Here is a 12044-nt window from a genome sequence, read left to right as displayed (position 1 = left end):
AAAAACTCCTACAACTCAATAATAAGACAACCTAGTTAAAAAATGGGAAAAGGATCTGAATAGATGTTTCTTCAAGCAAGATATTCTTGTGGCCAGAAAGCACATGAAAAGATGTTCAACATCATTAGCTACCAGGGAAATGCAAGTCAAATTCACAACGAGACACCAGTTCACACCCAGTAGGATGGAGAAATTGGAACCCTTATTTACTACTGATATGAATATAAAATGGTACAGCCAGCCACTTTAAAATAGTCTGGTAGTTCCTAAAAGGTTAAACGTGAAGTTACTGTATGACCCAGCAATTCTACTCCTAGGTATGTGTATCTAAGAAAGATGAAAACATATGTCTACACAAAAATTTGTACACATATATTCGTATCAGGATTATTCATAATAGCCAAAAATAGAGAGAACCCAAATGTCCATCAACTGATGAATGGATAAATAAAATGGGGAATATCCATACAATGGAATATTATCCAGCAATGGAAAGGAATGAAGTACTGATACATACTACAACAAGGGTGAGCCAGTCACTAAAGGTCACGTATTTTATGATTCCATTTATGTGAAATGTCCAAAATAGGCAAATCTATAGACAGGAAGTAGACTAGTGGTTGCCTGGGGATGGAAAGAGGAGGGAATGGGGTTGACCGCTAACAGGTACAGGGTTTCTTTTTGGGGTGTTGGAAATGTTCCAGAATTAGTGATGATGGTTGCACAACTCCAAATATATTAAAAGCCAATGAATTGTACACTTTAAATGGGTGAATTGTATGGTATGTGAAATTCCTCAGTAAGGTTGTTATAAAGAGAAGTTAGGATGAGTGTAGTTTCAGAATAAAGGACAGTTTTTAGGAAATTGAATGGACTTAGTCTTGTGAAATACAAAAAAAAAAGAAAGGAAAGAAGGGAGGGAGGGAGGAAGGAAAAGGAAAGAAAAGGAAAAAGAAAAGAAGCTGAGGGGAATCCTGAACGCTTGTAAAGGCCATGTGTGGAGGAAGGCCTATGGGAGAAAGACCATCCCGGGTGCAGATTGGCTGAGGAGCTAAGACGCACCCCTGGAGCTGCTGGGTGGGACTGGGGAAGACACTGGAGGATTTGGCTGTGTGGAGGGGAGAGGTAGGGTGCTCCAGAGGACTGGCCTGCGTTCATGATGGAATCAGTCACACACGGGAGAATGCTGGCCAGCTCTCCCCAATCTTCCCAGCTCCCTCTAAAAGTTGGAGGGAAAAGCCCTTGATTGTGTTGTGATTATTATGAATTCAGAAGTAGATTTCCCTTGGTGTGTTCTCTTTCCTCAGATTGGGAAGGATCGGTCACTGAACTTTGACCCCTGCTGCCTCAGCTACTTTACTAAAGGGGAGTACATTTTGCTGGGGGGGTCAGACAAGCAAGTATCCCTTTTCACCAAGGATGGAGTGCGCCTCGGGACTGTTGGGGAGCAGAACTCCTGGGTGTGGACGTGTAAAGTGAAACCCGATTCCAACTATGTGGTAAGAAGGGGGAGTTCACTTGATGGGCCATTGCCAGAGTAGTCACCGAACATCAGCCATGTTTAGCAGTCAGATCACTGACGCTCGTTCCTGACAAGCGGGAGGGTCGACTCTTTCTCCACAGAGAGCTGGGAATTGACACTCTCTTTCTCTGCAGGTGGTAGGCTGCCAGGATGGCACCATTTCCTTCTACCAGCTTATTTTCAGCACAGTCCACGGACTCTACAAGGACCGATATGCCTACAGGGATAGCATGACTGATGTCATCGTGCAGCACCTGATCACCGAGCAGAAAGGTAAAAGGCAGGTATGGCCCCTCTGCCCTCCAGACACTGGGAAGAGGGGCAGGTTGAGAGGGCTCCTGACAGGGCAAATGAAATGGTAGGAAATGTTTCTCCTTGGTCTTTTGGAAACATGCTGGACCACCAGCTCTTGCTTTTTTTGTGTGGTGGGGTGTGGAGAGGATGTAGATGTCTTTGAAAGCAATAAACCCATCTCTCCAAAACAAAAGAAAAAAGAAAAAAGCACAGACTCAGAAAATTTCGCAGATAATACTGAGGGGAACGTGGGCTCCCTGGCTAAGGAGGATAACGTATCACAAGTTAGAGCTGGGGGTTGGGGCTGACCTGCATGGGTCTCTGTGGACCTGTATCCTCTCTGGTCACAGTCCCTTTGGGGGTGCTGCTCCGTCAGCTCTGTCTCCACTCGCCTCCTGGCGGGTCCTTCTCCCAGAGATAAGCCTGCAGCGGGTTGCACAGGCTTGGTCAGAAGATCAGGGTTCCAGGCCTAGTGTAGTCAGTCTCCTCCTCTGTCCACCCAAGTGGCCATGCTGGTTAAATGCACTGACTTCAAGTGCATTCGTATCCAGATGTGCTGGCCACTGCACACTGCTGAGGGCCTGTGGGTAGGGATCCAGGTCGAGGGTTGTCCTGCAGATTCAGGTGGCATCCTCTGGTCCTCATCTGGGAGCAGCACCTCTGGTTGAAGATTCCAGCTATGATGGTGAGGGTGTAGCTACTTGGGTAGCTCCCCGGTTTCCTTCCTGAGGACATTTTCTCCACCTGGTCTGTAGCAAGAGTGTGAGACCCTAGTGTGTACCAGAAGCTACCTTTGATTCCCTGTTGTCAAGGGTGGTGGGTGGGAAGTGGCCAGAGGTGTGGGCCGTTACCCAGACGGGCTCCCGATCATCAGGGGCCATTAGTGCCATGCAGAGGAATTAGATTTATATTCAGCAAGTGATGGTAGCACAAAGAATTTTACTTTCCATAGCCAGTTGTAAGCTTTGGACCACAAACGTATACAATTTTGGATCTCAGTTTAGCAGAGCTGATTGTACATATTAGACACTCTGTAAAGATATTTTGATGAGAGTGTCTCCTTTAATTGCCAATAGCAGTAAATAAATGATGACTTTTAATTTCTCTGCCTTCTACCTTACTTAACAGCCTCTTGGTAGAGCTGGGTTTTTGTTTGTTTGTTTTTTCCCCTTTGACAGTTCGGATTAAATGCAAAGAGCTTGTCAAGAAAATTGCCATCTACAAAAATCGATTAGCTATCCAACTGCCCGAGAAAATCCTCATCTACGAGTTGTATTCAGATGACTTGTTGGACATGCGGTACCGGGTGAAGGAGAAGATTGTTAGGAAGTTTGAATGTAACCTCCTGGTGGTGTGTGCCGACCACATCATCCTCTGCCAGGTGGGCAGCGGTGGCTGGGAGGGTGGGCCGCATCCGCTTCATGCTTTCTCCAAGAGTGGGGTACCCAACTCACAGCTTTAAAATTGGTCACTAGGAAGCAAGTCCCTTTCCGTCAAGCTCAGTGGCTATTCATTGCTTTCATTTTATTGGCATCTAGATGAGTCACACTCTACCAGAAAGTCATGGGCCATAAACTGGAAAATACTTTTTTGTATTGCAAAGCACTTTGTTAAACTGGGGTTGTATATATATTTTAATGACTTAAAGCATACATTGATATCCCACAAAAAGAAGATCAATATTTTTTGGTAAACATATACACCTAAAAATTTGTGATAACTTTCAGTTAAACAACAAAAAATTTATGATATCAACTCACAGTCGTAAAGGAAATTTTACTTCTGAGAACTTTTTTCACAGAAAAAAATTTCTCAACTTAGAGCTTCCTAGAAATGTCTAGGTCAACGCCAGGAGGGTTTGGAAAGACTTTAAGAGAAGGCCAGCCCAGCATCTTTCTTGGAATTAGAGGTGGATTTGGTTTCAAGAAACTAGGCCTGTTGGAAGTGATAAAATGGAAGAAATCCTTTAGGAATCACTGGATGTAAAATACTATTAAAATCTCTCTAAAAATCTAGAACTTCAGGCAGTTTAGGGGTACCACAGGTTATAGGATAGATGTGCAAAAAGCTGTGTTTTTGGATGCTGCCTCTGGCTGTGGCCGCCTGGAGGTCTGCTCAAGAACTGAGGCTGAGCTGTGGGCTTCGTGGGGAAAACTTGTGTGCAGGGGAAGTGGTGCCAGGCGTGGGGTCTAGATGGGCTTCAGTAGGTACTGAGCATGTAGGTGTTTTTCACCCCTTAGGTGCAGGCAGACCTCCTTGGGAGGGCTGGGCATGCTTATTCTGTTGAATATCACGCAGAGCTGCACTTGCTTTCTAGGAGAAGCGGCTGCAGTGCCTGTCCTTCAGCGGAGTGAAGGAGCGGGAGTGGCAGATGGAGTCTCTCATTCGCTACATCAAGGTGATCGGCGGCCCCCCAGGAAGGGAGGGCCTGTTAGTCGGCCTGAAGAACGGACAGGTGAGTGCTCCCTCGCGTCTCCCATCAGGCTGATTATCTGCAGGCAGACGCTGACGACCAGACTGGTTGTGACCCTGAGGTGGGTTCCCCGGGGCCGGAACAGGGCTCCCCCGCCCCAGGCACATTGGAGGGCATCGCAGAGTTCCATTTTATGAGGACAGCTTCAGGCCAAAGATGCTCCAACTCATAGCATGCCGAGTTCTGACAGAGTCGGCCCTGCAGCCTCTGGGCTGCCGTAGAGTGGGTTAGAGGATTTAAGGTCACCCAGAAGGTGGGAGACTTGTTAGAGATTCAGTTTCAGTGTCTTGCTAGAGAGGAAGGCAGAGCTTGTTCCTTAGGTCAGGTCCCGGTTAGAGCAATGAATGGATCAAGGCGTGTGTTCTAGCTTGTATCCCAGAGGGTGCTAGTCCTCAGGCTGTTACTAGATGTTTAAGACAAATGGACCCTTTGCTCAAATAGATGTGGAAAATCTAGGTTATAAAAAGTTAAGCAGATATGTATGTGTGTGTGTGTGTGTGTGTGTGTGTGTGTGTGTGTGTGTGTGTGTGTGTGTTCTTTGCTCAGAAGAAAAAAGTTCTAAGTGGGTTACATGGAAATTTGAAAGGAAAAATATAACTACGTTAGCCTGAGAGTCAAGCTGTCTAGCAGATGGCTTGTGGCTGAGCCTTGTCAGGCCTTTCCTGGGGACGGAAGTCATGGAAGTTGAGATTGGCAGGGGCCACAGTGTAGCAACACCACAGGGAAGGAAAGCCAGCTTCCTTTTCTCTGTCAGCTGTCACTTCCAGTGCAAGGCTGGAGAGCATGGGCTTTGTGGGCAGGTGGACCTGGGGTCATGTTCATCTGTAGCTACTCACTAGCTGTGTGATCCTAGGCAAGTCACTTCACCTCTCTGAGGCTCAGGTTTTACAAATGAAGAGAATACCACGTGTTTCACAGGGCTGTCAAAAATGGTCAGTAACTGATAGCTATGTACATCATCAACTCCATCATCAAAATTATCATCATCCCCACCACCAGCATCATCATCGTCATCTTGCTGTGGCTACACCAGATGTCTTGTTAGTGTTTACAGGTGCCTCTTCCCATGGTAGTTTGTGACTCAGCTCTCGTTAGATGGTGTCTCCTAACCCTGCAGTTTGGGTAATGTTGTTAATAGTCCCCAGTCAAGCAGACACTCAAGTCAGTTGGTTGTGTCTTAGGGACTGTCATTACCTTGGTGACCTCTGACGGACCACACTCCCGGTCTCCTATGGAGAAAGCCCCGTTCTCTTTCTTTTGATGGGTCCTTTTCTCCGCACAGAGCCTCTGGTGAAGTTAGTGGGAGTTGTTCTTGTAGAGCACATGGGTTCCAACGGCCTGGCGGTGCTCCAGGGTGTTGTTGCCTTGGGGACGCACAGTTTCCCTCTGAAATTTTGCCAGATCCTGAAGATCTTTGTGGACAGTCTCTTTGCCATCATCCTGCTAAAGCAGGCCACAGCCGTGCGCTGCCTGGATATGAGTGCCTCCCGCAACAAGCTGGCCGTGGTGGATGAAAACGACACGTGCCTGGTGTATGACATCCACACCAAGGAGCTGCTATTTCAGGTGACCCCGAGAGCGTCTAGGATGAGGTCCTTGCCTAGAGACCCCCCTGCTTCCCAGTCCCTGCAGGAAGGGCTCACACTCTGGCTCCCAGGCGGGCCTCCGGGGAGAGCAGTGAGGTGTAGCGTGTGGGGACCGCACGGCAGCACAGAGTCCAAGAGGCCGGGCCCAGCCTGCGCCTTGCACGCGAGCGGCGGGAGCTGGGCGAGCCTCATGGACTTTGGTTTCCTCACAGGTAAGGTGGGCAAGTTACACCTTTCTTATGAGGTTACTGTGAGCAGTAAATGAATAATAATCAGTCTAAGTGGGGCTCATAGGTGGGCTCTCAGTAGGTGGGTTAATGTGAAGATGATTCTTTTGAAAAAGTCTGCTGCTCACCGGCTGGAGGCCTGCCTGTGTCTGCGAGTGCCCTGAGACGTGGTCAGGAAACGGGACCGGTTTTGTCATCTGAAAGAAGGGAAGGGATGGGGGCAGCCCTTCCTCTGCTGTTTCCCAAGGATACTGTAAGAGCCAACAGGAGGTGGAGTGTGCGGGGGACAGTAGTTGCTTACACACTGCTTGGTCCTGTGGCTGGAGGAGGGGTGTCCCCGGAGGAGAGTACCCACAGGCTCCGTGCCCAGCGCCCGCTGGCTTTCTGCTGGACTCGGCGCTGCTCTTTGCCTCTTTAGGGCTTCGTAAGCGGTCAGGGCCATTTGCCTGAGGCGGGTTCCCCCCAGAGCTAAACCCTCCCCTGACTGGCTTCCTCAGCCACTGCAGGTTTCCCTGTGTCATGACAGATTGAGGACCCTGTATCAGGGCTCCTCCTCGTCCTTGGCAGCAGAATCATCACGGCAGGGGGGTGCGGCCTCGGTCGTTTGGAAGGGGACACCTGGCTACCATTAGCCCAAGGCGACTCCCCCATAGCAACTCACCCCCATCACCGGGAGGCAGAGTGGTTTCGAGGAAAGAAAGAGCACAGGCTGTGCCTTCAGACAGTCCTGCCTTCATCACTTACTGTGTGATCTCAAGCAAGTTAGTGAACCTCTCTGAGCCTCAATTTCTCCCTACCTCTAACATGCAACTAGTACTTGCCCCCTCACAGAATTGCTGCTGGGCTCAATAAGGTACCGTAGAACCTAGCTCAGTGCCTGGCACAGAGTAGGGCCCTCGGTGTTACGTCTCTTCTCTCCAGACTGAACACCCACCCCCTGGAGGTAGGTTAGCAGGCCCCCAAGTTGTGAATCTGCGCCTGAGCCTTGAAGGAGTGGAAGGGTGTGTGTCCTTCCCAGTCCCCACTGAGGGTTCTGCAGGCAGCCAGGGAAGGTAATTCTCAAGGCTTGCCAGGAGACACAAACATTCCCAGCTATCTTTTTTTCTCCTCTCAGCTGCCCCAGCCCCCTGCAAGCAAAAACAGCTATATTGTTTTTTTCTCATTATAAAAGTAATCCATGCTCATTATGCACGATTCAGGCATTGTAACAGATTCTAGGCAGAAAGGTATGAACATCTGCTGGTCCCTGGGGCCCCAGAGCTGAGCAGAAAACTCTGGAGGGGAAGTGAGGGGGAGGGGTGCCTCCCAGGGAGACTGTAGTTTTTACATGTGTGAATTGTCATGCAGAGAGAATATATTATTTTCTGATTTTAAAAATAACTCACTGTTCTTTTTCTTATTATAAAAAACAATAGATGTTCATGGAGCAGAAGAAAATTTCAGACAAACAGAAAATGTAGAAAATAAAAATTACCCACAATTCCACCCACCCTCAAACAATCCCTGTTAATTCTTTGGAATATACCCCTTTAAACCTTCTTCCATGACTAGCTTTGTATATTCATTCTTTAATAGAACTAGAACCCACCTTGCTGATTTTCTCACTTACTATGTAATGATTAATACTTGGGGATAATAATATTTTTTTCAAAAATAATGCTTGCTTATTAAAAAATTCCTCCACACACAGTGCAAAGAGGAGCTTGCCTCTGTGTCCTTTTGTCCTCTGTGTCCATTTTGTCCGATCCCCTTCTCCCCCCATTCCCTACACCCCACTGTTGGCAACTTAGTGTGATTCAGGCTTTAAAAGGAGTCCTTGTCTGAGTGTAGGAATGGTGCCCACGCCCGGGGCTGTCACCCTCACCATCCCTGTCCCTCAGGAGCCGAACGCCAACAGTGTGGCCTGGAACACCCAGTGTGAGGACATGCTCTGCTTCTCTGGAGGCGGCTACCTCAACATCAAGGCCAGCACCTTCCCCGTGCACCAGCAGAAGCTGCAGGGCTTCGTGGTCGGCTACAACGGCTCCAGGATCTTCTGCCTCCACGCCTTTTCTATGTCGGCCGTGGAGGTGCCACAGGTAACCCGGGAGCCTAGCTCTTAGCCGGGGCAGGGCAGACGAGACCAGGAAAGCCAGGCTCCTCGTGGTGCCTGGGAGGGACTGGGGAGGGGAGAGGGGAGAGAGACTAGAGTGGCAGCTGCGACAGCATGGAAGGCACTCTGGACTTGAACCTGAACCCCATCTCCACCCTTTGCAGCCTGCGTGTCTTTGGGCAAACAGCTCAACCTCACTGAGCCTCCATTTCTTTCTGATCCTCCTTTCCTGGGAGGGGCGGGGAGGGGTATGCAAGGTTGTCTGGCAGCAGACAGCGTGTTTTACTGAGAGCCGTGCGTGGGACAGAGTGGAACAAGCTGGCAAAGCTGAGAGTCCAGCTGGGAGTCCAGCAGGGCGTCCGCATGGCGTGCGAGGGGGTGGTGTGTGCGTGTGAGAGAGAATATGGGTGGGACGGGGCGTGGGAGCCGAGGTCTGTTGAGCCAGAAAGGGAGCGTGGGACTGTCTGCACACGTCCCTCAAACCAGGAGGAGGCCAGAACAGATGTTGGGGGTTGGGGGGAGCTGGAGTCCAGAGCCACAGAGTGGTGGGGAGGGCAGAAACAGACAGGAGGGCAGAGATTGACGACCCAAGTCGGGGCTGGCCTAACCCCGGTGGCCCCAGCTTCCTGGCTTCTCCCCAAGGGAATCGCGCCCTCTGTAGAGCTGTCTTAAAATAGAGACAAGTGCCAAGGAGAGGCTAGCCCTCAATTTCCCATCCTCACTCTGTACGTTGAGGCTTGTGGGATCTTAGTTCCCCGACCAGGGATTGAACCCGGACCCCTGGCAGTGAAAGCACTAAGTCCTGACCACTGGACTACCAGGAAATTCCCAAGAATCACTCTTTTTTTAAAAATAAATTTATTTTATTTATTTATTTTTGGCTATATTGGGTCTTTGTTGCTGTGCATGGGCTTTCTCTAGTTGTGGCGAGCGGGGTCTACTCTTCGTTACTCTTCGTCGCGGTGCGTGGGCTTCCCAGTGTGGTGGCTTCTCTTGTTGCGGAGCACGGGCTCTAGGCGTACAGGCTTCCGTAGTTGTGGCTCACGGGCTCCGTAGTTGTAGCTCGCAGGCTCAGTAGTTGTGGCTCATGGGCTTAGTTGCTCTGCAGCATGTGGGATCTTCCCGGACTAGGGCTCGAACCCATGTGCCCTGCATTGGCAGGCAGATTCTTAACCACCGTGCCACCAGGGAAGCCCAAGAATCACTGTTAAAGATTGTAGAATATATGCACCCAGACCGTTTCTATATGTACATATAATAGATGCGTGATACACAATTATGAGTATATGATTTTATATAAACATTTTTAAACAAAAGTGGAACCATACTGTAAATACTGTTTTGTGACTTTTGTCTGTAAGTATTGCTCCTATAGATGAAACCTCAGGTTTACTGTACTTACTTTACTGAATGTGGATTATAAATAAGAGAGACTTTTAATGACCTCACCTTACCTCCATCTTCTAATTAACCTGACATTTACATACTGCAGACCCATCACTTTGTATGAATTATTGGCCATCAACTAGCATTCTGGCTTTTTCACTCAGCAGTCTACTGGAAACATGGCTCCACATTAGTAAATGTGCTTCTCTAGCATTTAAAAATACTGAGGTGATTGTAGATTCACATGTAATTGTAAGAAATCACACAGAGATCCTTTGTACAACTTGCCGAGGTGTTCCCAGTTTGCAACCACGGTACAAACTTATCACCTGTGTAGGTGAGTGGTACCTCCACCATCAGCCCACGAGGTCCCTGGTGTTAGGTTGCCCTTCTGTTATAACCACACCCCCTTCCTGCTGCCCCCATTGTTTTTAATGATTGCTTTTTGTCCTGTCACATGACATCCACAACTTACTCAACCAGCGCCTATTGTTCGATGGTCCTGCTATTTACAGCGTTTTCCCTATTGTAGATAGTGGGCATCTTTCTAGCTAAGTCTTTGCACCAATCCCAGTATAGCTCCTTGGTATAAATTCCTAGGAGTGAAATTGCTGGGTCAGAGGTCATGTCTGTGTGAAAGATTTGTAGACGTGTCTCCAGATTGCCCTTCAGCTGGGCTCCATCCCTCTGCGCCCCCTCCAGACACCTCACCTTCACTCGCGCTCCCTGCCTCGGCTTCTTGTAAAGGCTGGGGCTGGCGTCCGCTTCTCCCTCTAAGCTGATGATACCCTTGTTACTTATTGCTTCGGGAATTAATAGTGCCTGACACAGAGCAGTTATTCAAAAAATGGTGGTAGAATTAAGATCTGAGGAAAAGGAGAGAGAAAGAAAGAAAGCCAGAGAAAGAAGGGTGAGAGGTGGGTGGACGCAGGGCAGGAGGAGGGGCGAGAACCGCCCCTGCTGGCCGGTTTCCTCGCGGTGCTCCCCATCCCGAGCCCTGGCTCCACGGCCACCAGAAACCCAGTCCTCCTCCATCGTGCCAGACAGGCCATGCTGAGTGACAGTCTTCCTCCAGGACTGCCATCGTGACCTCAAAGATAAATGCAGTTTCCTGCTGCTCCTTGGCTTTGGCCGCCAAGGGGAGCCGGCAGGGCAGCGCAGGGTTTCCTCTGAAGCCAAGCCCTTCAGATTCAGCCGCCAGAGCGCCCTTGGCTGCACGAAGGCCATCCTGCTGATGCAGCAGGTCACTACTGCCAAGGGTTCGGAAAGGCAGCCTCGAGACAGAGGCTGTTTATCTGTCGCCTCTGCCTCCAGCCATCCTGTGGCTTTGGCCCAGAGAGGAGGGAGAAAGAGCAGACCCGCTCTGGGGATTTCTGGTTTCCTTTCGAAATTTACATCATCTTGTGCAAGAATTGGTTAGTCAGGGCTGCCAAGTAGGGCGGCGGACCCTGGTCGGGCTTCTCAGGGCGGCGGTGACTTCATGCTTGGAATGCAGCAATGAGATCAAGTAGAGCTCAGAGGGCATTTGTTCCATCAGTATATTTTTTAAACTCCCATTCTCAGATGGTGCCTCCCAGGCAAGCCCGGGTGTTAACCATTTGTCCTGTGCTGGCTTCTCCTGTGCTTGTCCGAGTCCCCGAACCACCCTTACGGGGCTCAACCCTGGGGCAGTCGAGGGGAAGGAGCGCTGGGTTTGAGTTCTGACTCTGCCGTCTCAACCCGCTGTGACCTTGAGCCGCTCCTTTCACTCTTTGGGCCTCACTTTTCCTTGCGGTGGAGCTAAACGCACCCATCCTTCAGGTTTTGTCTGGCCCAATTCCTATTATTATTATTATCATCGATCTTTAAATAGCAAACCCTACGGAACAACTAAATTGGAACAGAGGTTGTTCACCAAAGGAGTTTAGAAAGGAAAGTTCGTTGTTCTTGGGGAGTTTGAGAAAGCTTCCATGAGGTGGTGGCAGTTGATCTGAGCCCAGAAAGGTCTGGAAAGACAGAGAGGAGCAGCAGGCGTGTTTCTGTGCCGAGAAAGCACAGTGGGGAGGGAGCAGGCTCGCTTTCGCCTGGCACCTTCCTATTTTCAAAGCACTGGCAGCCAGTGGGCTGGGCAGGGCATCGTAACAGAAGCTAATGAGTTTACCCCAAACCCCACGGCTAGGATGTGGCTGAGCCAGGCCGGGGCTCTAGCTCAACTGCTCCCTGCTTCATGCCCTGCTGCCCCCTTGGAGGGAGGAGAGATGGGGGGTAGGGCAGAAAAGGGGAGCACTGGGAAGCAGTCTTGCTGTCAGAGGGGAGAATGGCTTAAAAAGAAACAAGTTTCCTTCAACTCTAAAGCTAAAAAATGGGGTCGGGAATTTCAAAGATACAGGCCCCAGACGGAGACAGCAGCTCTTCCAGATCCACATTTGGGAACCATTAGCGCAGAGGCACTGGCAGATCGATTCCGCTGCCCAGGAAGCCAGAA

The 12044-nt window shown here is 49.7% G+C and overlaps 1 protein-coding gene across 6 annotated transcripts in view; it reads left to right on the top strand.

The window, feature by feature from the left end:
- IFT122 (intraflagellar transport 122) overlaps positions 1–12044 on the top strand; it is a gene marked incomplete at its 5' end in the record, with an annotated part of 70647 nt that overhangs the window by 26553 nt on the left and 32050 nt on the right. For all 6 annotated transcript variants that reach the window (XM_079713434.1, XM_079713433.1, XM_079713432.1 and 3 more), the window contains 6 exons: positions 1308–1499; positions 1657–1795; positions 2995–3197; positions 4134–4271; positions 5691–5855; positions 7983–8180. In XM_079713434.1, coding sequence (XP_079569560.1) covers positions 1308–1499; positions 1657–1795; positions 2995–3197; positions 4134–4271; positions 5691–5855; positions 7983–8180 — 1035 coding nt within the window. The remainder of the gene's footprint in view (positions 1–1307; positions 1500–1656; positions 1796–2994; positions 3198–4133; positions 4272–5690; positions 5856–7982; positions 8181–12044) is intronic.

This window comes from Hyperoodon ampullatus (genome assembly GCF_949752795.1).
Source record: "Hyperoodon ampullatus genome assembly, chromosome: 10".
Lineage (NCBI taxonomy): Eukaryota > Metazoa > Chordata > Mammalia > Artiodactyla > Ziphiidae > Hyperoodon > Hyperoodon ampullatus.
This window is presented reverse-complemented; position numbering and strand designations above follow the sequence as displayed.